General features: G+C 31.9%; 1 protein-coding gene across 1 annotated transcript in view; it reads left to right on the top strand.

The window, feature by feature from the left end:
• The window catches only part of LOC125072389 (synaptotagmin-10-like), a 118,820-nt gene extending 91,576 nt beyond the window's left edge, over positions 1–27,244 (top strand). The window contains exons 5-11 of the mRNA XM_047683015.1: positions 2,851–2,973; positions 9,519–9,673; positions 12,354–12,522; positions 18,915–19,035; positions 21,969–22,140; positions 26,145–26,340; positions 27,049–27,244. Of these exons, the coding sequence (XP_047538971.1) occupies positions 2,851–2,973; positions 9,519–9,673; positions 12,354–12,522; positions 18,915–19,035; positions 21,969–22,140; positions 26,145–26,340; positions 27,049–27,069 (957 nt within the window). The 3' untranslated portion in view covers positions 27,070–27,244. The remainder of the gene's footprint in view (positions 1–2,850; positions 2,974–9,518; positions 9,674–12,353; positions 12,523–18,914; positions 19,036–21,968; positions 22,141–26,144; positions 26,341–27,048) is intronic.
• Positions 27,245–27,928: the final 684 nt, after the last annotated feature.

Consider the following 27,928-nt stretch of genomic DNA (forward strand, 5'->3'; position numbering starts at 1 on the left):
ACACTGTAAGAAATATTCACCATTCCTTACATCAATAACGCGCCTCCGATCCACTAGCTCACTCACCCTTCAAATCCGAACACATTAATACTAAGTTTTGTTGTTTAGCGTTAGAATGTATGTACTATGCGTGGACGGTACCTACCCAGACGAGCTTTGAAACCCTACAACTAATTAAAGTATAAATAAATACATATACATGTATATATATCTAACGATATCACAAGTAGGCTTATTTACGAATTTAATGAAAGGTTATACAGGCTGATATATTACGACGTACGAATCGAATCGCAGATTATTCTCTTCAGTCCTCTACGCTTAAGCTGTAATCTCTCTGTAACAATGACTAACTCGGCCAGGTATGACCCTGTAAGCCGTTTGAACAATGTACTTACAATACAAGTATACGACAAAAGAATAAATAGAATACTTGTTAAGGTTTAATTTATATATTTATCTTTGTATTTTCGTAGTCATTATTTATTTATTATTTCACTAAAATGTAGTATTACTGTAGTATAATAATACATTTTAGGGAATTAAGATCTTAAATCTTTACTTGGTTTTGTGCAAGGCCATCCAGCCAGGGTAGGTAACATTCCCCTCATTATATATTCTACCGCGAACCAGCAATACTTCGTGTTGTTGTGTTTCGGTTTGAAGGGTGAGTAACTACAGGCAGTGTAACTACAGACATAACTGTCATAACATCTTAGCTTCAAAGTTGCATGTTTATGGGTGATGTAAGGAATGGTTAATATTTCTAACAGCACTAATATCAATTGGCGGTGGTGACCACTTACCATCATGTGACTCAATTGCATTCCGCCATCCGCCTTCGTATATCATAAAGAAAATCTAAAATCAACAATTGACAATTGAAACATTTATTTTAAAACCGCTTCTGATCGCAGTCTGCCTCCCTAAAAAAAATAAGAAAAACACTACGCTTGAGTTCCTATTAATTTTTAAAACATTGGTTCTCCATATTTAATAGTTTGGTGAAGTCATACACACATAGATACACGTAAGTGACATTTATGCCGTAAATTGTATTTAAACTGACAGCAAACGAAATTGCAATCGAGAGTACTCATAAATAATGAAAATGTTTTTAATTTTAAGCCGATTATTGCTTTTCTCTTTTGTGGTCGCCAGTTCTTTGATACATATACGATATTAATTAAGTATCCATTAAGTATCCTTTTATATATTTCCGCTATCAGAAAAGGACATATAATTTTTTTTTTTTTTTAATTATTCAATTATTTTTATTTTTTCTACGATAGATATTGAAGCAAATGTGTTCTTTAAAATATACGCAATATACGCAAGCGCGTAACATTGAAACATAAACTAAAGTATATATGTATTAATATTTGACGAGATCGAGTTTTTTTGTAATTTAGTTTTGGAATATAAAGGATAAAATTAAATTAAAATATTTTTTCATATATAAGTCATATTGGCTTTATTTAAATATTATTTGTTTTAAATAATATAAATAAATAAATAAATCAGGACCTGTAACTTTATACGAGGTTAATATTGTTCCTTAGTGTATTTTTACTGGGTAAAAACGATAGCCTAAAGATTTCAAATCTGTTTCCTTATCATTCTAAACAACACTGCATCATTATGTGTACGATATTAGGTCAGAAATGGATTAAAGCATTCGTGTTTGGACGTCATTGTGTGAGCGTACGCGGGTGTCATACAATGGGACGTTTCGACGTAATCACTGTATATTCAAATACACAAATAACATTAAGTCGCTTAACACTGAGCTCCATGCACTGCAGCTTCTAGGCGGATTGTGTTGCGACTAACGTTCAGAAAGCACGGTAACCACTCGCTCCCCAGATCAGCAAAGCGCCACCTGGCGCTAGTGGTTCGCTTCCGGTGATAAAACATAGAAGACTTGCTTTGTCCGTATTAATGACAATACGATATATTTTGAACACTCAGTTCTCGAACTTCCAGATAACTTTGGATTGTAAGTGGTCACCACCGCCCATAGACAATTTGGGTGTATGAAATAATAACCATTCCTAACATCACACCAATCCGCCAACCAACCTTGGGAGATACATCGTATCATTATGTCCCTTATGCCTGTAGTTACGCTGGCTCACTCACCCTTCAAACCGGAACACAACAACAACACTTATTGTTGTTTGGCGGTAGAGATTCATCATGAACTATATTTTAACTAATGTTTCTCTCAAAAAGTCAAATATCAAAGATAAAAATACATTTAAAATCTGTGCCCTGTCTGTGTAATGTTGGTGGTATTGGTGAAATCTATTTATAAAATAAAAATAACCTGGATGGAATGGATAAACCGGTTTAATCAATTTTGAATTAATAAATATTCAAATGAAACACGTTTACTCCTAAGCTCAATCGTATTCCATCTCCGCGTCCGACGACGTTCCGGACTTGACCTTTATTTCATGCTCATAAAATGAATCTTCAATATTATAAATTCGTCCGATATTCTACCGCCAAACAGCAGTACTCAGTATTGTGGTGTTCCGGTTCCGGGAGGTAACATCTTAGTTCCCAAGGTTGGTGGCGCATTGGCGATGAAACGGATGGTTAATATTTCTTATATCACCATTGTCTATAGGCGATGGTGACCACTTACCATCTGGAGGCCAATTTGTTCGTCCACCAACATATATATATATTTTTCACAATACTGATATCATTGTTACTGTTCACCAAAAAATAGTTTTTCACCATACTGATATCATTGTTATTCCCCATGCACTGTTTTCAACTATCAGGAACCATTTCCACATTCATCGTTAAATGATACTTGAATGTAATTTTCTTTTGCAGCCGGAGCTGTACAAGAATGAGCTGGTACGTCAATCCTCGACAGACAGCGGGGAGTTGGAATTTTGCGGAAAATTACACTTCGCTCTGAGATACGATCAGGAAGTAGAGGCTCTTGTTGTAAAGGTATGTCTTTAAAAACTACATATACTTACGTTTACTTATAAAATATAATAGATATAAATATACATCTATAATATTTATTATATTAACTTTAAAGGTACAATCATTTTATACTCCTCTGATTATTTATAAAACAAGGTACTCTTAATGCTCCACTCTCCTCTATGCCTGGCCATCTCTTAAGGAGAAGGTGTCGAGTTTATTTCAATAAACTGAATTACTTAATACCTGTGGAATTCTTTCTGGAGTGATGTAGCCGTTATACGCTTTTTGTATTGAAGTAGAGGGTTAATCGTGTAAATCTGGACCCTAAATATAACTAGGCTAAAAGAAATTAGTGTTGTAATTAACGTAAAATTAAAAATAATGACTGTCGATTTTTAAAATTTTCCCAGATGTTGTGACTTAGATACTGATACCACTAGAAACAAGCATAAATTTGTATTTTCAATCAGCCGTTACTTTTATCACGGTCAGTAGCTCTTTTGTGGAACAATGTTTACATTTTTACATCAGGTTCCCAGAAAACGTTCAAATGTTTTCAATTACAAATTTAAAGAAATCGCTGCTCCTTATATTTGTGTGCTATAAGATATTGGGGATGAAACGATGTCCTCCAGACTATTTCAAATAAAAAACATAATTTTATTACAGCTATAATTCTAAATGATTGTATAAAAAACCCGCTGAATTAAATTCTCAGGTCCAATGTGTTTATTTCCGATCATGTTGTTAATTGTCATTGACATTTGACAATTCGCACGTGACATTGGCGAAATGATCTGTGCCCCCTTGGCACAAATAAAAGCCAGAATAAAAAAAAAAGAAAGCCATTTGACAATTAACATAGCAGCGCTTCTACATTCAAATTGTTTTCCTTTTGAATTTGAATTAAATATTATCTGATTTCATCAAGGCAATGATTGTAGCGATGAAGATTATTATAATGACCTTATGACAGATTAAAGTCAAACCGGTCAAATTCAACGGAGATTAGCAATTGACTATAAAAGAGACTATTTATTATGATAAAAATCGTTTACGCAAATGCAAGTTAAATTTGATGAAGTCGATGTTTGGGAAGCGCTTTACCCAACTTCTAAACTCGCTGCTGCTATCGAATTTGTTTTTGATAGAAAAATTTTTCACGGAACTGACTCGGGATTAGTTCCCGGGAAGCTATGTAGATTTCAATAATCGGATTACTACGGATAACTTCCTGTTTGGATGGTTATACAATAAGCCATACTATAAAGGTATACATTAAATAAAGCAAATAAAATATTCAGTGAATCAATCAATGCGTAAACAATATTGTCCAATGGAAAGAAAACGTGGCTCTTAACCGATGTTTGCGAATTCGTATTAAAAACAACAACTGTTTAATTTTTGTTAACGATTCATCTCGTACTCATAAAGAATAACAAGTCGTATGAAACTCTGCCACATTTATATCAAACTGGAGCACTGGAGTAGATTGATGGAATAGGTTCCATACCAACGCCAATAAGTGACCTTTATTCAACTGTGGCTTCTTCACGGGCTGTTACCTTATCACCTTCTCATACAAGCGCCTGGCAAAAACGAGCGTAACATATATTTACAAGTCGCTTACCAAAGTAATTTAAATAACGCCTACTTCACATTACCAAGGGAAGCCATGTAGAAAACTTTATCAAGAACTACACATATAAGACATCTCAATACAACCTTAATTACACTTTGCACTTGTTTAAGACCCACGCAAAAATTTTAATGGCTTTTTGATCCTAACTAATATTATTTACAAGTCTTAAAATCATATTGCCAAGGGAACAGAAAAGCTAACTTAACTACTTAATATCTGACTTTTGCTTGAACTCTGACTATTTATATACTTTTGTTCTCTGCTTAAAAAAAATATTAAAATATCAAACAAAATTGAATTATATCTATACTAATAATAATAATATATAAAGATAAACTAATATTATAAATACGAAAGTAACTATGTTTGTTAGCTGTTCACGCTTCAAGCGCTGAATCGATTTTCATGAAATTTGGTGGTTAAATGGGGGGTGACGGTTTGTGTGATTACGTAAAGTTTTATAAATTTCACGCAGGAAAAACCGCAGGTTCTACTCGTATTACATACAAAACGTTTTGCTTATAACCAAAGTATTCATATAATCTGTGGAATTTTTCATTAAATATATCGATTAATTCTAAAACTAAAACTTTTTTAAATACATTTATTGTAGCTATTTAGCAATACATGGTATTATAGTGTTCCAGTTTGATTTACTCACCCTGGTGAGGGTGCTATGTGCTTGTAAAAGACAATTAAATGAAAAAAATATATTAGTTTTGTACGTATGGAATAGTTAATAATCTTACAGTAACTTGTCTATAGTCAGTGGTTATCACCTACCATCAGGTGACTTAAAGTATACATATTATTCGATACAAGATTATATTGATGATAAAAAGCGTGGAGTTAATGCTTGTTGACTTCCAGGCAGGAGATATAACATACATATGTAATTGTACTTAACTAACGTGACTGTATTTTTAGACGTTGAAAAAGAGTAACTACTGAGTTTTTTGCCGGTTCTTCTCGGTAGAATCTACATTCCGAACCGGTGGTAGCTTTACTTTAAATAGTTTGTTAAATGAAAATTCAATAGTGCTTGTAAAAGCCTACTTGAATAAAGTATATTTTGATTTTGATTTGTCCGTCTGCCTAACTTTATTATGGAAAAGAAAATAATTGATGTAATAAAATCTCATTCGATATCACAAAACGTCAACGCAACTGAGCGTGTAATTAATAAAAGAATTGCCAGACTGATATAATCTATACGATGTAAAGCGATCTATTATCACCTTAGTATTCGAGAACAATACATGGCTTTTAAGATGATAAAGGGGATTGTATTTCATTTTAATTTATTTCTCAATAGCCTGTAATTAGTAGCTGGACTAAGAACTTAAAATATCCTCTCGAGGAAAAGGTTTGGAACGTACTTTATCAAACTGCTTCAACGTGGATTGAATCTCATATTATGGCAAGATTTTAGCCGAAACCGACTGACAATTAAGATGCTTACGCTCCTTTGAGCATGAGATGTACTATTTGTGCAAATTAAGGACACGTAAAATCACTTGTATTGTATTGTTCTACGAGGCTATTAGGATACTTCCAATCTTCGGTCATAATTCAAGCAACATAACAACAGAGCCATTTCGGGCTTTCAACGAACGCAATAAGCCTGCACATTCATTTGTCTGCAAAAATGGAGCGTCGTAAATTCACTACATTCTTGTTTATACGTTTGAGATATCCTCAATATGGCTCTAAAATTGAACCATTTGAGAAATGTTGAGAACGATTTTTAGCAATGTAACGATCGCTCGAACTATGCTTTAGAATTTGGGTAAGCGTTTTATCATCTGCATTGTATGCAGCGCTTAACTGACATAACTAATTTGTACGAAAAAGTTGGTACTGCTTTTAAAAATCACTCGATCTAGCAAGCTACTTTTTATGTCAGTCTGATTGCTTAAAAATATACTATAAATAAATACTAGTGGGTCACCCGCGAAACTTCGCGTTTATTCAAAAGATTTTTTAAGATTTTCGAAACCTATGACGGGTTTTGTTTCGATTAAATTTCATTGTCTGTCACAACAGCAAGTCACTCATCTACATTCGACGCCAAAATTATGTAACCTTTTTTAAATGATATTTTTAATGACAAATAGTATACATTAGTTCAGTTAGATTTGGAGTTTGTCAATAACAATTTACTTTAATTTTGTTTACGTTTTTCATTTTTTTTTTCTTATACAGCCGGAGTGCCATTCTCTAACCGGCTAGCAACTTTTTTCCACTCTCTAAAATTAATTCTTTCTTAAATTATAGCAATTTAGTAAAATGTAATCAAGAATCCTCTTTATTTTTCTGACCGTCTACGGTTGGAGCTCTTCATAATGAGACCGACTTTTTATGTGCAGCTATCGTCCCATAATCACTGGGACAAAAATCAGCTTACACTATTAATATACAAGATTATTATTGAGCTAATTTATCCACAAAAGAAGAGTAGCTTGGCCCAGTAAGAGGGAGTAAGAGTAGCAGCATTGTGTTTTACTATAGAAAAATACTCAGTGATTCAGAAAGTTTTTTTTATGGCATTTTTTGGCGGACAAGCATACGGGCCATCTGATGGTAAGTATCACCACCTCTCATAGACAAAGGCGCTGTAAGAAATATTAACCGTTCCTTACATCACCTATGCGCCACCAACCTTGGAAACTAAGATGTTATGTCCCTTGTGCCTGTGATTACACTGGCTCACTCACCTTTCTAACCGGAACACAACAATACAGAGTACTGTTATTTGGCGGTAGAATATCTGATGATTGGGTGGTACCTACCCAGATGGGCTTGCACAAAGCCCTAACACCAAGTAATGTGTATGTGTATAATATATATAAGTATGCCGTTGGTACAGCATATGAATTATTATCGGTCATAATAAAAAGTGTTCAATCTTCTTGAAAATGGCCGACGTGGCCGTGATAAAAATGGCATTTATATTAAAATTTCTACATCAACTATAAATAAATAAAATGTACTTATAATAAACCCATGTACATATACCCTTTTCCACAAACAAACCTAAGATGCAATGATTTGAATTGCTTTGTATTTTCTACATATCTATACTAAGTGTTGTTATTTCCTAAAAGGTTTAATAAAAAACACGATTTTATCAAATTTTTTTATGAAAAAACTTTATGAGTTATAAACAAGCGTACTTCGCGTAGACTTTTGTTGTCCTTAACCTCTGGGTATTGCGAAGTAATAAATCTTAAAATTATATTTATATATGTATCTAAATATTTGTTTTCATGTCTGTTCATCAATCTAAAAATTATATATAGATCGGTATTCATTCATAAATTCAAAAGTTCAAATGATCTCTATGTTTTTTCCGTTCCTTTAAAAATCTTACTAAATAAACTTATTTTAAAATTTTATTAAAACTAAATAAAACATTTATTTAAGTATTAAGAAAATAAACAATTTTTTAAAGATTATTTTGAAAATCTAGAAATCTATTGCATAAAGTTTTTGTGCATCTAATTATATATATTATGTATATGTATATATAACTTATGACACAGCTTGTACATAATATTTTATTTTATTTTATTCTTATACTTCTGAGGAGATGAGGAAGAGCCGAGATGGCCCAGTGGTTAGAACGCGTTCATCTTAACCAATGATTTCGGGTTCAAACCCACGCAGGCAGCACTGAATTTTCATGTGCTTAATTTGTGTTTATAATTCATCTCGTGCTCGGCGGTGAAGGAAAACATCGTGAGGAAACCTGCATGTATCTAATTTCAACGAAATTCTGCCACATGTGTATTCCACCAACACGCATTGGAGCAGCGTGGTATGCTCCAAACCTTCTTGTCAAGGGAGAGGAGGCCTTTAGCCCAGCAGTGGGAAATTTACAGGCTGCTAATGCTAAAAAAAAAAACTTCTGAGGATGCTATAATATTATACGCAAAAACAAAACTTCTACGTTTTGTTTTTGCGTTAAATAAAAACAAACAAGTAGACAAGCAAACAAACAAACTCAACTCTTTATAATATTAGTATTAAAAATCAAATATTAACAATGCCCTCTGTTTTCAATGTTTAATGAATCAGTGTTCAATATGACGTCGCGTTTATACGTTACACAATAAATTATTGTAACGCAATATTAAAAACAATTCACGGAATCAACATCAAACAATTGAAACAAAAGGTATATACGATTGTTTTTGTCGTTTTATGTAACATAAATTCTCCAACCATAAAATTTCATAGTGAAAATTGAACGTACATAAAAGAGTTCACAGAGTAATGTTTGCTTTTCCCGTGTTTTGTTAATAAATATATTTAATAGAAACATTTTTTATAGCTTAACTTGGAGGTTACGGAATCTTTCACGCTCCAGACGACTCTCGGACGTCTAAATATTAAAATACAGCTATATATATAGACAAATCTATTTATGCCTATAACTGCTAAAAGTAATATTTTTACCACGGCGGACGATCTCAAGGAAGACTATTCGCACAGAACATATTTTAGTACAATGTGTGCGCAATCACAAGTGCACTGTATTCCCTCACCCTCATAATCTGATAGGACGGCAAATCCGATAAAAGTGGAAAGAGTTCAGGTGTACCAATGGACGTGTTATCCGGAGCGGAGTGCCAACTCTGTCAACGTCAACACACCGGACTTCTACTGGAAATTTATTGATGGAAAACCCAATAACTGCTTATTCGCTTTCTTCACAATTTATCCTTATAAGCTAAGAGACTAAAGAGACAGTATCACTATGAAATAATGATTGTAGGCGTAGAAGCAAAATAATAAAAAAAAAAAATATTTGTTTACGTAAATAATATCGACAATATTTCAGGATAGTTTATTGAGGTATTGAGATGACCTTGTCTGCTTCTATTGGTTACGCCTATAATTTATCTTTCTTTGACAGATATTCGAGGCGCGCGACTTACCCGTCAAGGACGTACTAGGCAGTAGCGACCCCTATATCAAGGTGTTCCTGTTGCCAGACCGCAAGAAGAAGTTTCAAACTAAGGTCCATCGCAAGAATCTAAATCCAGTCTTCAATGAAACATTTCTCTTCAGGTGAGAAAATATAACTTAAAAACAAATTAGAGAAGTATGTGTTCAGTTGACGTAACAAAAGAGAATCAATATTGCATTAGTTTAAGTTCAGCATTTCAGTTTGACCTTGAAATATTCTAATCACACTAAAAGAAGATTCTAATAATGTGTGTGCATTATTAGAATCTTCTTTTAGTGTGATAGTTAAAACAATTATTGACTTTATTTCATTCCTTTCGAGATGACTCTTTGATATAAAATCCGAGAAAAATGTACATTGTAACAATATTAAACGTTTTTGTTGATTTTACGTTGAAATTATCCAGTTTTATAAGGTTTTTATTCAATTACGAGCACAAACTAAGTTATTTCAGCAAATATTAATATGTTTATGTTTTTCCATCGTAATATAGTTTTTAATTGCACTCTCATATTTATTGTTAGGATTTTGTAATTTTGGGAATTCCCCTGATAACCTTAGATAGATATATTACGTCAACAAGTTAATTAACTATAACTGCTTTAATAAAAAAAATATAAGTCGTGAATACATCTTTTTCTAACTGAAAGATGAAAAAATCCTCCAAAAATATTTCGTCAGATTTTTGGCCAACAAGACTAGTATAGTTCAACAGCCTGTATAAAAAAAAAGTGCTCGAGTATTTTACTATGGCATTTTTTTTGGTATTTTCAAAATTTCGCTTCGAGCTTGGGTCACTTCCGAATCGTCAGTCTTTTGAATGGTTGTATTTTAAGAGTCAACAACTCTACTCAACTCAACTCTATCGGTCTTCGCTGTGGCGCGCATTTTTTTTCCATTGTCTGTATACCTTTGTTATTAGAGATTCGTTGGAGCACCCAAACTATCAATATCTGACACCTACTATTATTACTAGGTATTTGCTTTTTTTATATTTTTGAAAGTTTCATTTAGGTTCATCTCCCATCGCTGAAAGGGAAAACGTTATATACTATCTATTTAATTTCTTATTAGCGTTTATAAAATAAAATAAAATAAAATCCAGTAATAGTAGATTCTTTCGAAGCTCAAGTAAATTCGAAATCATGGGCTCCCCGAAGATAATAATTTGTTCAAGTTTATTTCAAGTTAATTTAATTAGGTACTTACTATTACAAAAATCACAATTATTACAAATTTAACGATTTAACAGAATTAACATAGGACGTACATATCTCTTTAATAATTTTCTAGAACAATCGAGAAAGTTAGAGCGTAATCTACAATTAAAATCTTAAGTAAGGAGTGTTGGAGTTTAACAATTAACTTTTGCAAGAAGTGCACTAAGTAGCGAAGCAGAAAAAGGAATGCGATTCTACACTTTTTGATGATTACGATAAGGGCTAATCTTCAAAAAAAATGATAACTAAGCATATTATATTTTAAGTATTAACTTGTTATTCAAAATTGAAACATCTAGTAGCCAGCACTAGAATACAAATATTAGAAGTAAAGTATAATAAATAATCCATTGCTGGGCAATGGCCTCCTCCCCTTTTGATAAAGTTTGGAATTTAATCTACTAACATGGATACATATGTATGTAGAAGATTATTAGCGCCGAGCATTGGATGACAAACACAAATTAATCCCATGAAATTCAGTACTTTCCTGGTTGTGAACTCCCAATCATTTGTTGAGGTTCCATGTTCTAAAGAACGTGCCATCTCGGTTCCAGAATACAGATGAATTACTAAGCTTGAACAAATTCATGTAAATATAGTTTTGTGTTTTTTTTTTTTTTTATATTGAATATATTTAATTATATTAATATTTTACGAGACATTTTCTTAAAATTACAGACGTCTATCTCGTCTGATCTTGACTTTCTTGATGATTCATGATATTTAGATTCAGCTTGTCAATAGTGGATTATAATAGCTGAGCAAAAATTTTAACTGTTAACGTGAAAGATTCCATACCTTTTGATTTGCCCAAATCAATCATATGCCCATTTCGAACTTGATTGATTTGTTGAACTGATCATCACGAAAATTGGCATACACGTTGTCAGGGGTATAGAAAAAGACAAAGGGTACTTTCCCTTCAGGTGAAGAAGTGGGAAACTAATTAGAAACCGGTTTTGTTCAGCCTTGAATTGTTGTATTGTTTGTAGGTGTGCAAAAAATAAAGTATTTACCAGAAAAATAGTTTATTAATATACCTAATAATATGCAAACATACAACCGATATGTATATTATTATAGTTTTAATTTCCTCTTTTAATTTCACATTAGTCGTCGCAAAACCCTATTACTCCTCATAACGTTAAAAATCACGTTGATGCAATAAAATGCTACTGGACGCCGGACTTAATCGTATATATGATTATGTTGCTTCTGGATGCTCTGCTTCCTATTCTTTTTTCTCCTATTGCTTGCTTGCTCTCACCAATTCTCTAGTACTTGTTAAAAAGCACACGCTATGCCTTACCCCTTATATAATCTTCAAACCCCTATTGCATTTTCTCACTCACACTTCACACAGCGTCAACATTCTTGCGTCTGTTTCTAGAATCTTGAATCCACACTACATTACAACATCGGTTTTTACACTCTTTCTTATTTATATTTACGAGGACATCTGATTATGTTCTATATGACACGTAAATATAATAATACCGGAAAAGTAAATACTAGTCGTTATTTATTAATAATGAATAATTATTTTTGTTTTTACCAGTGTCCCTTATGAAGAACTTCGTCAGCGTTATCTTCAGTTCTCTGTCTACGACTTCGATCGCTTCAGTCGTCACGATCTTATCGGGCACGTCGTGCTTAAGGGTCTCCTCGAATCAGCTGATCTGCATCAAGAGATAGAATATACCATGAATATTCTTGCTCCACCCCAGGTTAGTATTACTTAACTGATTATTTGTAACAATAATAGTATACCATCTTAGTGTATACATCTGTGAATTTGAATGTTTTTAAAATTCACCTCGAGCTTCCGGCGAAGAAAAACATGTGTGGAAAATTGCACAGATCGGAAAGTCTGCCACATGTGTCACTACCGACCTTCAATGGAGAAGCGTGGTGCGATAAGCTTCAGCCCTTCTCCTCAAAAGGAGAGCAGGCTTCACCCAAGCAATGGACCATATACAAGCTGTTACTGAAAATTTATTTATTAAGGTCTTGCTAATGTCTTTACTGTAAATCCAAATTTAGGTAAATCACCCTAAGAACAAAGGAAGTAAACCAAAGGCTTAAAACTTTAATGTGAAACAGTTTAATGAACTTTTTTCTCTTTTATTTTCTGATGTTGTTGGTTATTGTGTGCCAACATTAGTAGAAATTCATCATATTAAAGTTTCGCGATATTTTGATAGTATTCTTTAAAAGTAATTATTTCTTTTAAAGAAATCAACCAATGATTGAATATAGTCTAGACTGCAACTAATCAAACTTGCTTTATATAAAAAAAATGTAAATAATATTTACCTTATCTTCATTTATTTGGGACTAGTCGGTAACTATGATTTATGAAAAACTTTCCACATCAAAACCATTCATGTGTTGACAAATAAATTAATATTTTACCAATTTAAAAACAGACCAGACTATCTCCTTCTCAATTCGTCTGTATATACGTCAGTATATTATATAGCGTAGACTTCGTTGGTATATATTTATTTCTGTGAATGATTGTTTTTTACTCCGTATTTATTTATTTATATTATTATTTACATAGATTCTGTGAATAATCAGTTTTTTTTTTAAATCAACCGTTTTTTGAAGTCGTTTTACTGAAGTTGTGTTTATACATAATTTATTTTGGCACTGAACTAGTGTTAGTTGGTGATTACAAACAGACACTCCATTTTTATTATATGTATAGACTGACTTTGTATATTTATAGACTTGTATTGTTGAAAGCTTTCGTTAAGCTGTGGAATATAAGAGGCTGTTTCTTTAGTAGATGCACTACTTTTAACATATACTTACTCCATGTCTGTCTGTCACAACGAGTCTGAATAAACGGACCAGCCACCTGGAAGGGCTTTGGAAATATTCAATTTAAATGCCTTTTAGTAATATGAGCTTGCTATATGAGACACTTATTTTGATTACTTTTTAAGTTATCAAATATAACCATAGATTGAATTTTAAGGTAATCTTAACAGCTCTTTTGGAACGCCTAACACATATACGTCCAAATTTTGCTTGCGCAATATTAAACTTAGATTGACAAGTATATTTAGGACCGGTACGAATAAAAAAATATCTCGTTTTAATACTTTCACTCGTTTTAAAAGTGACAACGAAATGACGAACAAGTTCTATTATAAGTATCAAACTTTGGATCACTTTTTCTCTGCCAATTTCCACCGAGATTTTCTTTGAGAAAGGATAAAACAAAAAGAATTGAAGTACCTTTATTCGTCGAAACTTCGTAACTAATTTGTGTAACTTATTTAATTTCTTTTTTTTTTTGTAAACTCTTTTTGTCATTAAAGATTTATCTAAGGGTCAGGGGACCGTGTTTAGCACAAACCGAAAACATATAAAAACTTTATCGATTCCTTATTTAATAGTATTTATGGGAGACAATCATCATATACTCTACCGCCAAACATGAATACTCAGTATTGTTAAGTCCAAGCTTCTTAGTTCCCAAAGTACATTGACGATATAAAGTATTATTAATATTTCTAACAGCGTAAAGATTTATGTGTAGCCATTTACCATCTAGGCCTATTTGCCAATCCACTGACGTAAAATAAAAAGAAATATTCTGTAATTTATAATAAGTAGTCTAGTGTGGGCAGTATCCTGAATACACATGTTTAGTGTTTTAGTATGAAACTAGAGTGAGCAACCATGACGAAACATTAGGATTCTTATAGCTTTGGTCTAAAACTCAAAAATATTAATGGCAGTCTTTGTCAGGAAACACTTATAGATTATAATATTTCTATCTCTTTCTACTGAATGAACTTTGGCAAATACGATTATTATTTTAAACTTCGTATCAATGCCAATTGACATCCCATATTAATGTTTTTCCAGATACATATGCAATTTATACTTTGTATTTAATTCGAGTTTCAAAATCCATTATTCTGTAATAGTTTAAGAATGTTAAATCTTAATTACATAAAACAAAATATGGTAAGTAACAATACATCCTCCAATGTTTGATACATAAAATGTTGAAACACTGACTGATTAATCACAAAATCTCAGAAACTATAATACCTACTAACTTGAAGTTTGGCTGGTAAGTTCCTAACATCAGACATCCCCTAAGATTAAACGGGGTAGGAAGTTTTACAAAATTTCGCGCGGGTAAAACCGCAGGTTGAACTACTATCAAATATAATGTTGCATGTCTATAAATATTATATTGAATACCAATATATTTTCGTATCGATATTGAATACAAAATTATAATCATAAATGCATCCAGAGACGGTTATGTCCTAGTTCATCGCACACATATTACACGTTCCTTTAAACATTTTCATAATATTTATTCAAATATTCATCCATATGTAGCAACCGCAGATATCAAGCGAGATTGTATCTAATGTGAATGGTTTTATCTTCAATTTTGCTTGTGTGGAAAAGTTTTTATATCCAATGTTTTTTAAATTCCTTACATTAACAGCCTGTAAATTTCCCACTGCTGGGCTAAGGCCGCCTCTCCCTTTTAGGAGAAGGTTTGGAGCATATTTCACCACGCTGCTCCAATGCGGGTTGGTGGAATATACATGTGGCAGAATTTCGTTGAAATTATTAAAATTTTTAAATTTCTTATCACCATAATATTATCTGGTCTGTTCATGTCCTGAAGTCCTGAAGTCTGAGGTATTTCATCGTCATTCGACGTTACTTCAAAATCAAAAATCAAAATATTCTTTATTAAAATAGACGTGTTGAATTAAGTATTAAGCCATCAAAGTAGATTCTACCGAGAAGATCCGGCACGAAACTCAATTGTTACTCTTTTCCCCCATTTCAATGACATAGTATGTCAGTAAAGTACAATTTAATATTTATATAACCTGCCTAGAAATAAATAAAAACATCCATGCTTTTTTATGTTTAATATAATCTTAAATTTTAATATTAATTTTAGCTTTAATTTTTTAATAGACCAAGTTGAAATTAACTATTTAATCTTATTATACCAACCGTATTAGTATCGTAACCATAGAAAATATGAGAACATATCCAATCAAATTGCACAGTTTGGAACAGAGACGTATTCCACAGCTTGGAATGTAGACGTAAGATTTATTTATTTATTATTTTTATTTATTTACAAAAAACTTATCTAATATTACAGTAATCCAATGCGTTAGTTGACTACCAAAACATTATTTTAATAATTCCTCAGTTCATACTTCAAATTTAATAATATAAATCAATTTATAAAATCCCATAACTAATTAATAAAAATAATTTATTTATAATATCTCTGTCTGAATATCGATCGCTACCGGTTATTTTCTGGGAAATTTATACACAACTCAACACCGACATCACATTTTTATCATTGGATAAACAGTTGTCAAGAGAGCCGAGTATCTTCAAAGCAAGAGTTCGCGTTCCATCTAAGAATACATTAGTACTTAAATAAGATCTCGTTAAATTAAGTCCAAATAACAAAAAATCCTTTAGTACATAAACACCTAAATACAATACACCTATATATTAATAAAAAAAATTACTGTCTCTAGAATCAAAAATGGAGGATATAAAAGCAGTTTAAAAAATATAGATACCTAATAGAATCCATTTAAATAAATATACGGTAAAGCTAAAAAACAGGTTAAATATATACAGACTTTACTCGACGTAAAAAAAAGAGTTTCGTGACGGATTGCAATTCTATGTCGAAGGAGCGTCTCGTGTATTTTTTTCGTAAAAAAGTTTAGAAAGATAAAATGACATATAATAATTATGTATACTCAAAATTAATTCCGTATTTTGATGTATTCAACTATTTTATTATTAATTTGTTTAAAGTCACTACTACTGACATAACCATTGTGTTTATCTAAGAGGTATTTACAATATCTGATCACACTAATGTCTAACTTCAGGATACTACAACAATACTATTGTGAACTCGTATTGTTAAGTAAATAAAACATGCTAAAGTTTTTCGTTCATCTGGCTTAGGAAACAAATCAAATAAGCAAATATTTACGATCATAATTTTATTAAAAAATGTTTTGTGAAACGAAAAATAGTAGCCGGTTGTTAGATGTTAGGCAAAAAAGTACCCAATGTCCTTCCTGGGAGTTCTAGTTTGCTTCATAACGAACTCGGTTTGCCCGTGAAAATGCAAAAGACAGTCAATCAGTTTCACATTTATGATATTAGTATAGTCTTCTAGTATTGTATATAATTTTAATACAAAGTAATATTCATTCAAGGAATATGTTTGTAAACTTATGTCCAACGAGATATTATTCTCTAAATCAAGTCTACATGTGTAGCATAATACTTTGTACATAAAAGTATTGCATTAAATTACAAGTATTACAAATCCATGCACGGCAGTGCGACGTCCAAGTTGTGAATTTCAATATCGTCCAGCTGAAAATAAATGTCATATTTTGTTTATTAACTGTCATTATTGAAACTGTTTAACCCTACTAAGGGTAAAATGGAGCTTTATTTTGACCCAAATTGTCATTTAATGTTGGGATGGAATTTTCGACTTATTTATAAAAGCTCTTTATTATTCTTGCTAGATGATGAATACTAGATGAAAACCCGGCTTCGCTCGGGTAAATTAAATTAAACTAAAGTACTAAAATACGGTTTATCATTTATTAATAATTTATTGTGGATAAGTTTCCATTGAGTTTATACAGTTTACTTGCTGAAGGCGCCTATAAACGTCAAACATGACAATTAAACTTCATATCATTGAATTTTATGGATCTCTAATATCGAGATTATCGAAATATCTCGATTATACGAATTTTGCGGATAGATGTTGTTCACGATCTATAATTGTGGGTAGGTTTCGATCGTCCTGCACGAAATTATTTGTATAGATAATGGTAACCAGGCGTGTTTATTTAAAGTTTACATTTGTTTGTAAGAGCGTAAAGACTACAATTTAAATAAATCATTAAAACCGAACTGACATAAAAAGTTATTTATTTTAATAGACTTGACTCTCTTTTAACTTTTAAAATTACAAAATATTTTTAAATTATTTTACATTATTACTTTAATCGCCTAATATTATAACCTTATATATTGTACCATCCGGTTTAATATTCATACGATATTCCGAGGGTTCTTGTGATGAAAGTAGTCTATGAGGGTCGCTGTTTGCAAGGTTAGAGATATTGAGCAGTGATTAATGGCTGTGAGGATTCCGAAATTTCACTAAAGTGTTCACGACAGTTATATAATAATAACCATTATTCTGAATGATTAAGCATCATATTTCCTCTCGGTCTCAGTATTCAAGATTTCAATCTAAGTGTAAAAAGTAATAAAAAACAACGGCTGTTTTTTAGGGATTTTAGTGAAGTTATTGGTTTTGTTTGGTTTGTTTTTACTTCAAAAGGCCTTCAGCTCTTACTTAGTAGAATAAATATATAAGAGTTCGTTGGTAGTTAATTTAATAATCTTGTTTGATTTGTATACATTTTTAACATTAACCCTTAGTTAGTCTAGTTTTTCTGGCCCTCTAGGTGGTCTAATAATATAAGAACAATGAAATATTTCTTAAATTTTATATTTCATTTTTACTGTAAGACAATTATACCATATAAAATGGCATTAGTCAAAAAATTACACTTAATTATTTATATTGCTTAACTCAATTTGACGTATGAGTATTTTATTTAGGAAAGTTGCGTAACCTGTAAAAAGCATATAAATTATCTTCACGGACGAATATCTCGTATTCTCCAGAATTTCAAACATAAATTGGAAAAGAAAATGGTGCTGGAGTGATTTTAAAACTATTACCTTCGAGATACGCATGACTTATTGTAAAATCAAAATTGTTTATGCTCTGTTCAAGTAGGTCATCTAATTTAAGATTCATATGAAATGTAAAGCTACCATCGATTTTAAATATAGAAAAAAAACAAGAAAAAAAAAATAGTTACTCTCTCCACTAATGTACCATTTATGAATATAACGATTGAAATCTTTCATGTGCACGTATATGAAAGCTATTCAGACAACTGTCAAATTAATAAATTGACTAAGAATGTTTTAGTTTGGTTACAGTGGTAATGAATTCTTCTTTTGTTCTTAGGAGAAGAAGGACCTTGGTGAATTGATGCTGTCGCTCTGCTATCTGCCCACTGCTGGACGACTGACGGTTACGGTGATCAAGGGCAGGAACCTCAAAGCAATGGATATTAATGGATCATCAGGTATATTGATACTATATTCAAATTGGAAAACGCTTCCATGTTTAAACATTCAATGGATTTTTCGTTTTTTAATTTAGGCACTATCAAATGTTTACTGTAAAAAAGTATAAGTACTGGTCATATAACTTTTAACGATTAAAAACATGTACAATTTATCATAGACCATTTAACCAATTTTATCATAGTATATGTATCTATAAGCAAACACGTTTCTATATAATTTGGTTTAAACTTTGGGAACATTTTCAGGGATGTGAGATTAAAAACTATTGCCATTTGGCTTACGGAAAAATACGGACAGCGGACGACTAGTAGTTAAAATTTGTAGTTCAGTCCTAATAGTTTTAGTAGCGAACGTTGATTGAATTTTTTTTTTTGTGAAAGTAAATATCGGTTAATGGGTAAAGATATGGGATAAATATTTTTTTATATATTTTTATGTCCATCCACTTTACCAGGTATTACTATATATAATTAAACCCTTTTCTGCGTTTGTCTATTTGTCTGTTTGCTGAACGTCTACGAAACGGATTTTCATACGGTTTTTACCAAAGGATATAGTGATTCATGAGGCAGAATAAGGTTTATAACTTATTAAAGTTTTGAATTAACTACCCAAAATATGACTATAATTAACGAAGATAAAACCAAGACGACCAGGAATTAGAACGCGTGGATCTTAACCGATGATTTCGGGTTCAAACCCAGGCAGGCACCACTGGATTTTCATGTGCTTTATTTGTGGTTATAATTCATATCGAGCTAGGCGGTGAAAGAAAACACTGTGAGGAAACCTGCATGTGGCTAATTTCAACGAAATTCTGCCACATGTGTATCCATCAACCCGCATGAGAGCAGTGTGGTGGAATAAGCTTGTTTTCCTCAAAGGGAGAGGAGGCCATAGCTCAACAGTGGGATATTTACTGGCTGTTAATGACCAGGGGCTTAATAGACGGGCGCCGTAAATCTCATTTATCTAATTCCACGTTAAAACTGGAGTCATTTAGATAAAGGATTCTTTCGAACTCTCAATTTGTGTACCTGACCCATTTAAAGAGCAAATTGTTAGAGAAAACAAAGCAGAGATACTGCACCGAGAACTTGAGTATGTTCGATGTTTTCTTTGAAAATAAAGGGTGTACTTTGGAAATGCAATTCAATTTAAGAGAATCATGCATTTAGTGGCAATGTCTGGTCTAATTCAACGAATGAATATCTCGAGGATGAAACATTATTTTGATTAAGTGAATTATTAAAAAGGTTCCATTTGTGAATATAATAAGGATTTATTTTTATTGTTAGGGAAGTTCACTAATCTGGAATTATAGTCTAAGATTTTGAGCATTCGCCTGCAGTCGAGTCCTTTGTGGATAAACTGTCGATTCCGCTCTCTATGAAGTAAATTATAAAATTGTGTCATTACAGGTTGCACGGCATCATAATGGTCAGCTCTTTTCACTTTCTTAAATAATGTTCGAATTTAAACTGTTACAATACAGGCGTTGAGACTAATAATTATTTATATACGACGATTTATTTTATTTAACTATTTTTTTCTAACATTACATTAGCAGCCTGTAAATTTCCCCACTGCTGGCCTAAGGTCTCCTCTCCCTTTAAGGAGAAGGTTTGGAGCATATTCCAAAACGCTGCTCCAATGCGGTGTGTTGGAATACACATACGGCAGAATTTCATTGAAATTAGACACATGCAGGTTTCCTCACGATGTTTTCCTTCACCGCCGAGAAAGAAAAAAATTATAAACACAAATTAAGCACATGAAAATTCAGTGGTGCCTGCCTGGGTTTGAACCCGAAATAATCGGTTAAGATGCACGCGTTCTAACCACTGGGCCATCTCGGCTCTTAATTATTAACATTAAGCCTTATTCCACTTAAATATACATATACAAATATTAACATTTCAAAAGACTAAACTAAATAATATAATAATATAGCTTTATTTATTCCATAATGATTTATTATTAACTAAATAATATACGGACTAAAATTAAAAAATACCAAATATATCATAACCGTGTGAATTTGGCAAGAATGCTAGCAGCGTTTTCGCGTTAAATCGCAATTTCGATTTCTGGCGAATGGGCCACTGGACATAAACCAGTTGAGGCAATATTGGTATTGTATTGTGGAATGTTCTGATGTTATAAATTTTTGAATTTACACTTTATGATAATAATAGTTGGTCTTTATAAATCTAAGATCCAGGTTTCATCTTCAAAACGTCAGAATTATGTTATTTGGAAGTAGGGATTTCTAGGTCGCTTCAGCTAGATGGCCCAATGGTTAGAATGCGTGCATCTTAACCGATGATTGTTATTTCAAACCCAGGAAAGCATCGCTGAATTTTCATGTGCTAAATTTATGTTTTTAATTCATCTCGTGCTCGGTGGTGAAGGAAAACAGCGAGGAAACCTCCATGTGTCTCATTTCAATGAAATTCTACCACATGTGTCTCCACCAAACCGCATTGGAGCAGTGTGGTGGAGTAGTCTTAAAGTTAGTCTTCGCCTCAAAAGGGAGATGAGACCTTAGCCCAACATTGAGATATTTGGCTGTTAGTTTCGCTTCAGCTCATTCTGCCACCACTTCCATTTTGTACATAATATTTACAGACCTTCCGTATATCGCTCTTTCTATTGGTCAAAAGCGGTGGAAAACCTTATCAAAACCGGTTGAGGAAATAAGAAGAAAAAAGCGGAGATAAACTGAAACATAAAGGAACTTTGTTTTATACTCTTTATATATTGTATAAAATGTTTTACATAGATAAACATAAAAATCAAGAGAGTATTTCTTAAGTTTTATTTACGATTTTGCAGTCATTTATATACAATACTTTCACTTAATTTAAAGTACTGGTCCTGTTCCACTTTCGTCTCTTCAAAGGCATAAAATAAATATTTTTTTCAGATCCATACGTGAAAATCTGTCTCATCTGCCAAGGCAAGAGGATAAAGAAGAAGAAAACAACAGTTAAGAAGAACACGCTAAGTCCAGTATATAACGAGGCTCTGGTCTTTGATCTGCCAGCTGAGAACGTGTATGACGTCACGCTACTCGTGAAAGTCATCGATTATGATCTGTAAGTGAAGACAACCAAATTCAAGCGTTTTTATTTATATAGGATGTTCTAATTGTCTTAATTGTTACCTATATTTTTATTTTATTTTTTTATCTTATTATATATTATTTTATGTTTTAGGTATAAATAACATTATAGTATTAGAGTTAATAGCAGACTAATAGATATAACTTGGTGGTTTTGTGCAAGCCTGTTTGGGTGGGTACCACTCATCAGATATTCTACCGCATAACAGAAATACTTAGTATTTTTTTGTTCCGGTTTGACCGGTGAGTTACACAAGGGACACAATATCTTAGCACCTTAAGTTAGCGGCGCATTGGTTATGCAAGAATGGGTAGTATTTCCTACAGCGTCAATTTATATGATCGGTAGTGACCACTTATATTCAGGCATATATTCTCGTCCACCTCCTTATATTATGAAAAAAAAATTACTATTGTATTAGTATCGCCACAATTAAATCAAACTCTCTCTCCATACATATATACAAAAAAATTCAATAATATTACCAGAAATACATAATGAGAATACCTAACTTAAGCACTGATTTATGTAGACGCTGCAATAGTGTTTCGGAGTCCATACAGCATATAACTGGCGCATGCAGAGCAATAGCACAAACAGATTACAAATACAGACACGATCAGGTAGCAAATATAGTCCACCAAGAGCTGGCTCTAAAGTACAAATTAATATCTAACAAAATAGCATACTATAAATACACACCCGAAACGGTACTAGAAAACACCACTCACAAATTATACTACGACAGAGCAATACTTACAGATCGCACAGTTCATTACAACAGACCTGACATAACAATAGTCGACAAAGTACAAAAATCTGCTTTTTTAATTGACATTGCCATCCCTAACACACACAATCTGCAAAGCACCATAAATGAAAAACTTACAAAATACACGGAACTAAAAGAAGAAATAGCACGTATGTGGCACTTGCAGAAAGTTACAATAGTCCCAATAGTTCTGTCTACTACTGGTATCATACCCAAACAAATGCACATATCTGTAAAAACTTTAAATCTTCCAAATTTTCTATATGTAAATATGCAGAAGGCCGTGATACTAAACACTTGCAGAATTGTACGCAAATTTCTTGCAACAGAAGGGGAACGGGAATTGCTTTAGAGTTTTCAATTTTTAAGACGTGTCTGACCACTTGGCTTCGGCCCGTGAGAATGACGTAAATACCGGCTCTAAGCCGAGTTGTTAAGAATAAAAATAATAATAATAATGTAACGGAGCCTTAGAAATATATATCTGTATTTACGTACGCAATCTTCCGTGAAGTAAGAAATAATAGTAATAAAAAAAATATATCTTTATTCGTAACATAGTTATAAATTGACTATAATGCTTAAAGATCACATCTGTCTATTGAACAATGGAATCTGAGGGATAAGCCTTAAATTGCAGATGCTACATTTATCCTGAGATCTGAGTCGTTAGGTTTATTGTACCCCGACCCAGACCCAGGAAAGCAATCAATATTTCTTCAACGAATTAAACGATCTATGCTTTATAAAATCACCGATTTTGCTCCATATATAAGTGGAAGCATCAAAAAGTTTAATTAGGATTTATTAATTCAGTATGACGTAGAGAAAACGTTACAGCCGAAAGTGTCATAGGTGATGGAATATCGAAAATAATATGTTACGAACGTGAACGAAGAAACTTACATTTCGGATATCATAATGTCTAATAATGAGTTGATGCCTATCCCCTTCGATATATATATATTTTAGAGATAATGAATTTACACGGGTATACGACCTCATTTATTAGAATGACAATAACGCACAACATGATTAACGTTTTTATAGGTTGTCAGTTAAGATATGTTAATTGTAAATTTTTCAGTGTGTGTTCGTTTGTTGAATGAGGCACTTGGCCTCTTAGTCTTCGGACAGCGCCAGCGCCAGACGTGCGTACTGACTGAAATAATAATATCAATTTGTCGGACGACAATAATTTAGATCCATTTGAATCCGCGACATATATATATATACATACTTTAATTTACGGTTGTAAGTAAACTACCTTTATCGACTTTCAGTTGATAATAATCCGATTTTTCGCTTACTGACCCAGTATACGTCTGTATTTGATATATGGACTCGTTCAAGTATTAAGTCAGCAGGTTCAAGTAAAATTTCGTATATTTCTTACATTTGCTAACAAAGGGATCAGAGTGATATATAAAATCTCGTATATGATAAAATTATAAGGTAAAGATACTGGGAAAAAGCCTTTATTATTATTTGGGGAAGAGTTTGAAGATGTGTATTAAATTATTGATAAATATAATGTGACTGAACTTTAACGTTTTATTTATTGAACTGATATATACCGATAGAATATATTTCCAATAAATATTTTCTTTATACTGTTTGTTTGTTATTAGAGAAAGAATAATAAAGTTTTACGAACGCAAAGAAAAAGAATATTAGCAGTTATTAAAATCTTTACGGAGTTGAACTAGAAAGGAAATTCTAATTAAAAAAAATATATATTCTTTGTTTAAAAAAAGACTCGAATATAGCTGTTAAATTATTGTAGAAATTAAGAAAATTATATTTTTTTTTTGTGTTGAAATATATATGTATATATATATTTATATCATATGCGTTTTATATCATTGGAAAGTTACACCAGTAGAGTCGTCAACGAAACCTGTTTAGTAATATTCACTAAATATGTTAATTGTTTTTTTTTATTAAATACGTAGAAAGACGGGCAATGGGACCACCTGGTAAGGTAAGGTCACCACCGCCCTTTGATATTGGTGGTGTAAGAAATAATAACTATTCAAAAAATCACATCAATGTGCCACCAACCTTGGGAGCTAAGATCTTATTTCCCTTGTGCCTGTAGTTACACTGGCTTACCGGAACACGTTACTACTGATTGCTGTTTAACGGTAGAATATCTGATGAGTGGGTGGTATCTAAACAAAAACTAAAAAAAACCAAGTTAATACTAATGTTTTACATAGATTAAGAGATAATTGTAAAATGTAGAAATACACAAATGTATCAAAGGAAATTTCGTCATTATCCAATGTTGTCAACGTGTACGTGATTATTTTTGATAGAATACAATGAAATCGCGAATCGTATCGGAATGAAGAAGATAAATTGAATGAGGCATCCACGTTGCAATCGATGTTAAAATAATCCATAATTATGACAAACGTATAACAGAACAACAATTTTATTCAGTTAAATCTAATTAAGATATAAATAACTTATCTCTTAGTTATTTATATCTTAATTGGATTTATTTTATATATATAGATATATTAAAAAAAAAACACAAAGTGGTTTTAAATATTGTATGCCAATATGTATTCGTTTTATATGTGTACCTTGCTTGCATGTGTACCTTTTTGTTCAGGTTAGTATACAAAACGGCTAATCCAATTTTAACGGCACTTTCACACGCAACTAAATTTTTAAACGAGTATAGGGACGGAGGTTTTATTTAAAACAATTGTAGAAAAATACACAGTACTAGGTCACTTAGCTAAAACAAAACAAGTACCAGGTGAACATAACTTCTATGAAAGCTCCTTACAAGATTTTAATAAGTATAACAAATAGTTATTATACAAAAATAAAAAGAGTGAGGGTTATAGAAAGAGACAGGGAGAATGGAAAGACAAGGAAAGGTCACCCGGGGGCAATTTACACTACTGTAAGCCGTGTAAAGTAATTTCATTCCAAAAGCACACGCAAACACGCTTTACGAAGCATCTAGCATTGGCGAATTAAATAATAAAAAGTATTATAGTAGGCAAACATTTGTAAATTATGTTACCAATATTATTATCGAAGATTTAATTTCTTTACTAAATAAAATCACCGGCTTAGTGGGCAGAGTAGGTAACGAGATCGAATTAATTTGTTAATATTTCTACTCAAATGTTCGATTTAATCAAAATATAGCTTAAAATGTAATATATTTTTGTTAAAACAGGATTGGTCCAAATGAGCTGATCGGCTGTACAGCAATCGGCTCATCTCTTATCGGTATCGGACGCGACCACTGGCTGGAGATGCTGGACAACGCTCGGAAACCCGTCGCCCAGTGGTACCCTCTCAACAAGAGCCCCCCGACGAACGTAAACCTACCTGCCAACAATCAACATAATTCACCACTGAATTGCTTAAGTGTAAGGTAAGTTTTACCTGCCTGATAAATACGGTCTAATTATATTTTGCAGTAAATTTAAAATAAGGACTGTATCTTTGTTTGAATCACTGATATATTTTTTTACATTTTATTACGTTTGCTATGATTTTTAAGTTATATTAAGAAGGCCGACAAACGACTTTTTTACGTACGTATTACAGGTATCCATTAGTATTCTTCCTTGTGTTTCTCTTGTGTTTTTTTACGATAGCGTAATAGAAACACTTATTAACTATTAAGATAGGGGCTTAGTAATATTTCAATCATACAAGTATATAAAAACATATATTTTATGATAAATAAAACGGAGCTTTGCCTATGCAAATGCTATGCTATGCTATGCTAATTCTTTTGTGTAATTCACACCAATCCATATTTGGAACAAGACGTGAAATAGTGTAATGTTAAAAGTGACCAGCTGCTTCGTATATTAAATATTCGTTTATTTAATAAACATTAAACTGACATTTTTTAGCAGTTTAATTTGATACTCTCCGTACTCCAAAAATGCATAGAAGATTTATATGCAAAATATTTAAAAGAAAAAAGGCCTTAACGCCATTCAATAAAGATGTGTTCATAAAACTAAGAATCGCGTAAAGGTATTCCACTTTTAATATTTGATTATTAAGTTACCAGAAGGACTTTTCGTCTTATAAAAATGTAATCAATTGTAATCCTTTTACAGATGAAGAGACTTATCGAATGATGAGAGATCGACTCAAAACGACCGTGTTTTCTGTAAAGGAGGTGAAGAAAACCCGTGCGGTTTTCTCGAGATGCCAAAGATTTATAAGTAGGTAATTATGATTAGACGATTAATGGTTGTATGTCCATTTACTGTAGAGAATATAAATGTATAAGTGATAAAAAAAAAAAAAATAGTAGAGATTTATCGAAATAGATATCTGTTAAAGTAGCGACAAAATTAATCCTTAGACTTTGATTGTTTGAACTAATTTCAATGATATATACCCGTATAATTTAATAAGGTTACATAGTGATTGAACTCTACTTAGAATTGAAATTCATCCCCATTACTAAAAAACCTGCCCTCGATCATCCTATTGAACATTTTTTTACGATATTTATATACTTTCTACAATATTTTAACTTAATATAACTGTTTATCTAAACGCACATTTCAAATTTCAAAGACTTGATCTTATCATGTACATATTTAAATATAAGATATAACTTTAAAATAAATGTTGTAAAGATGTTGTCTTTTAATTAATTAAAGTATAAAGTAATATATAACACGCATTCATATATTCTCATATCAATTGTATCGATGTTGATTCGAACGAATTAATTGTAATTCAATCGATTTTTTTTTTTTTATAATAATTTTGTTAAATAAAATAAATATTATCGAATGTTACATAATATTCTTTTAGTGTCTGACAATAAGTAGATGAACATTTGAACGGAATTAAATATATAATATATATATATGTTTTTTAGTAAATTGAATCAAAAATAATAGCATTTATTATACTATGGTTCATATCTATATAAGAAAAAATGAAGCTTTAAATCGTGTAAATTAAATATGATATTTAAAA

Source organism: Vanessa atalanta, chromosome 21, assembly GCF_905147765.1.
Source record: "Vanessa atalanta chromosome 21, ilVanAtal1.2, whole genome shotgun sequence".
Classification (NCBI taxonomy): Eukaryota; Metazoa; Arthropoda; class Insecta; order Lepidoptera; family Nymphalidae; genus Vanessa; species Vanessa atalanta.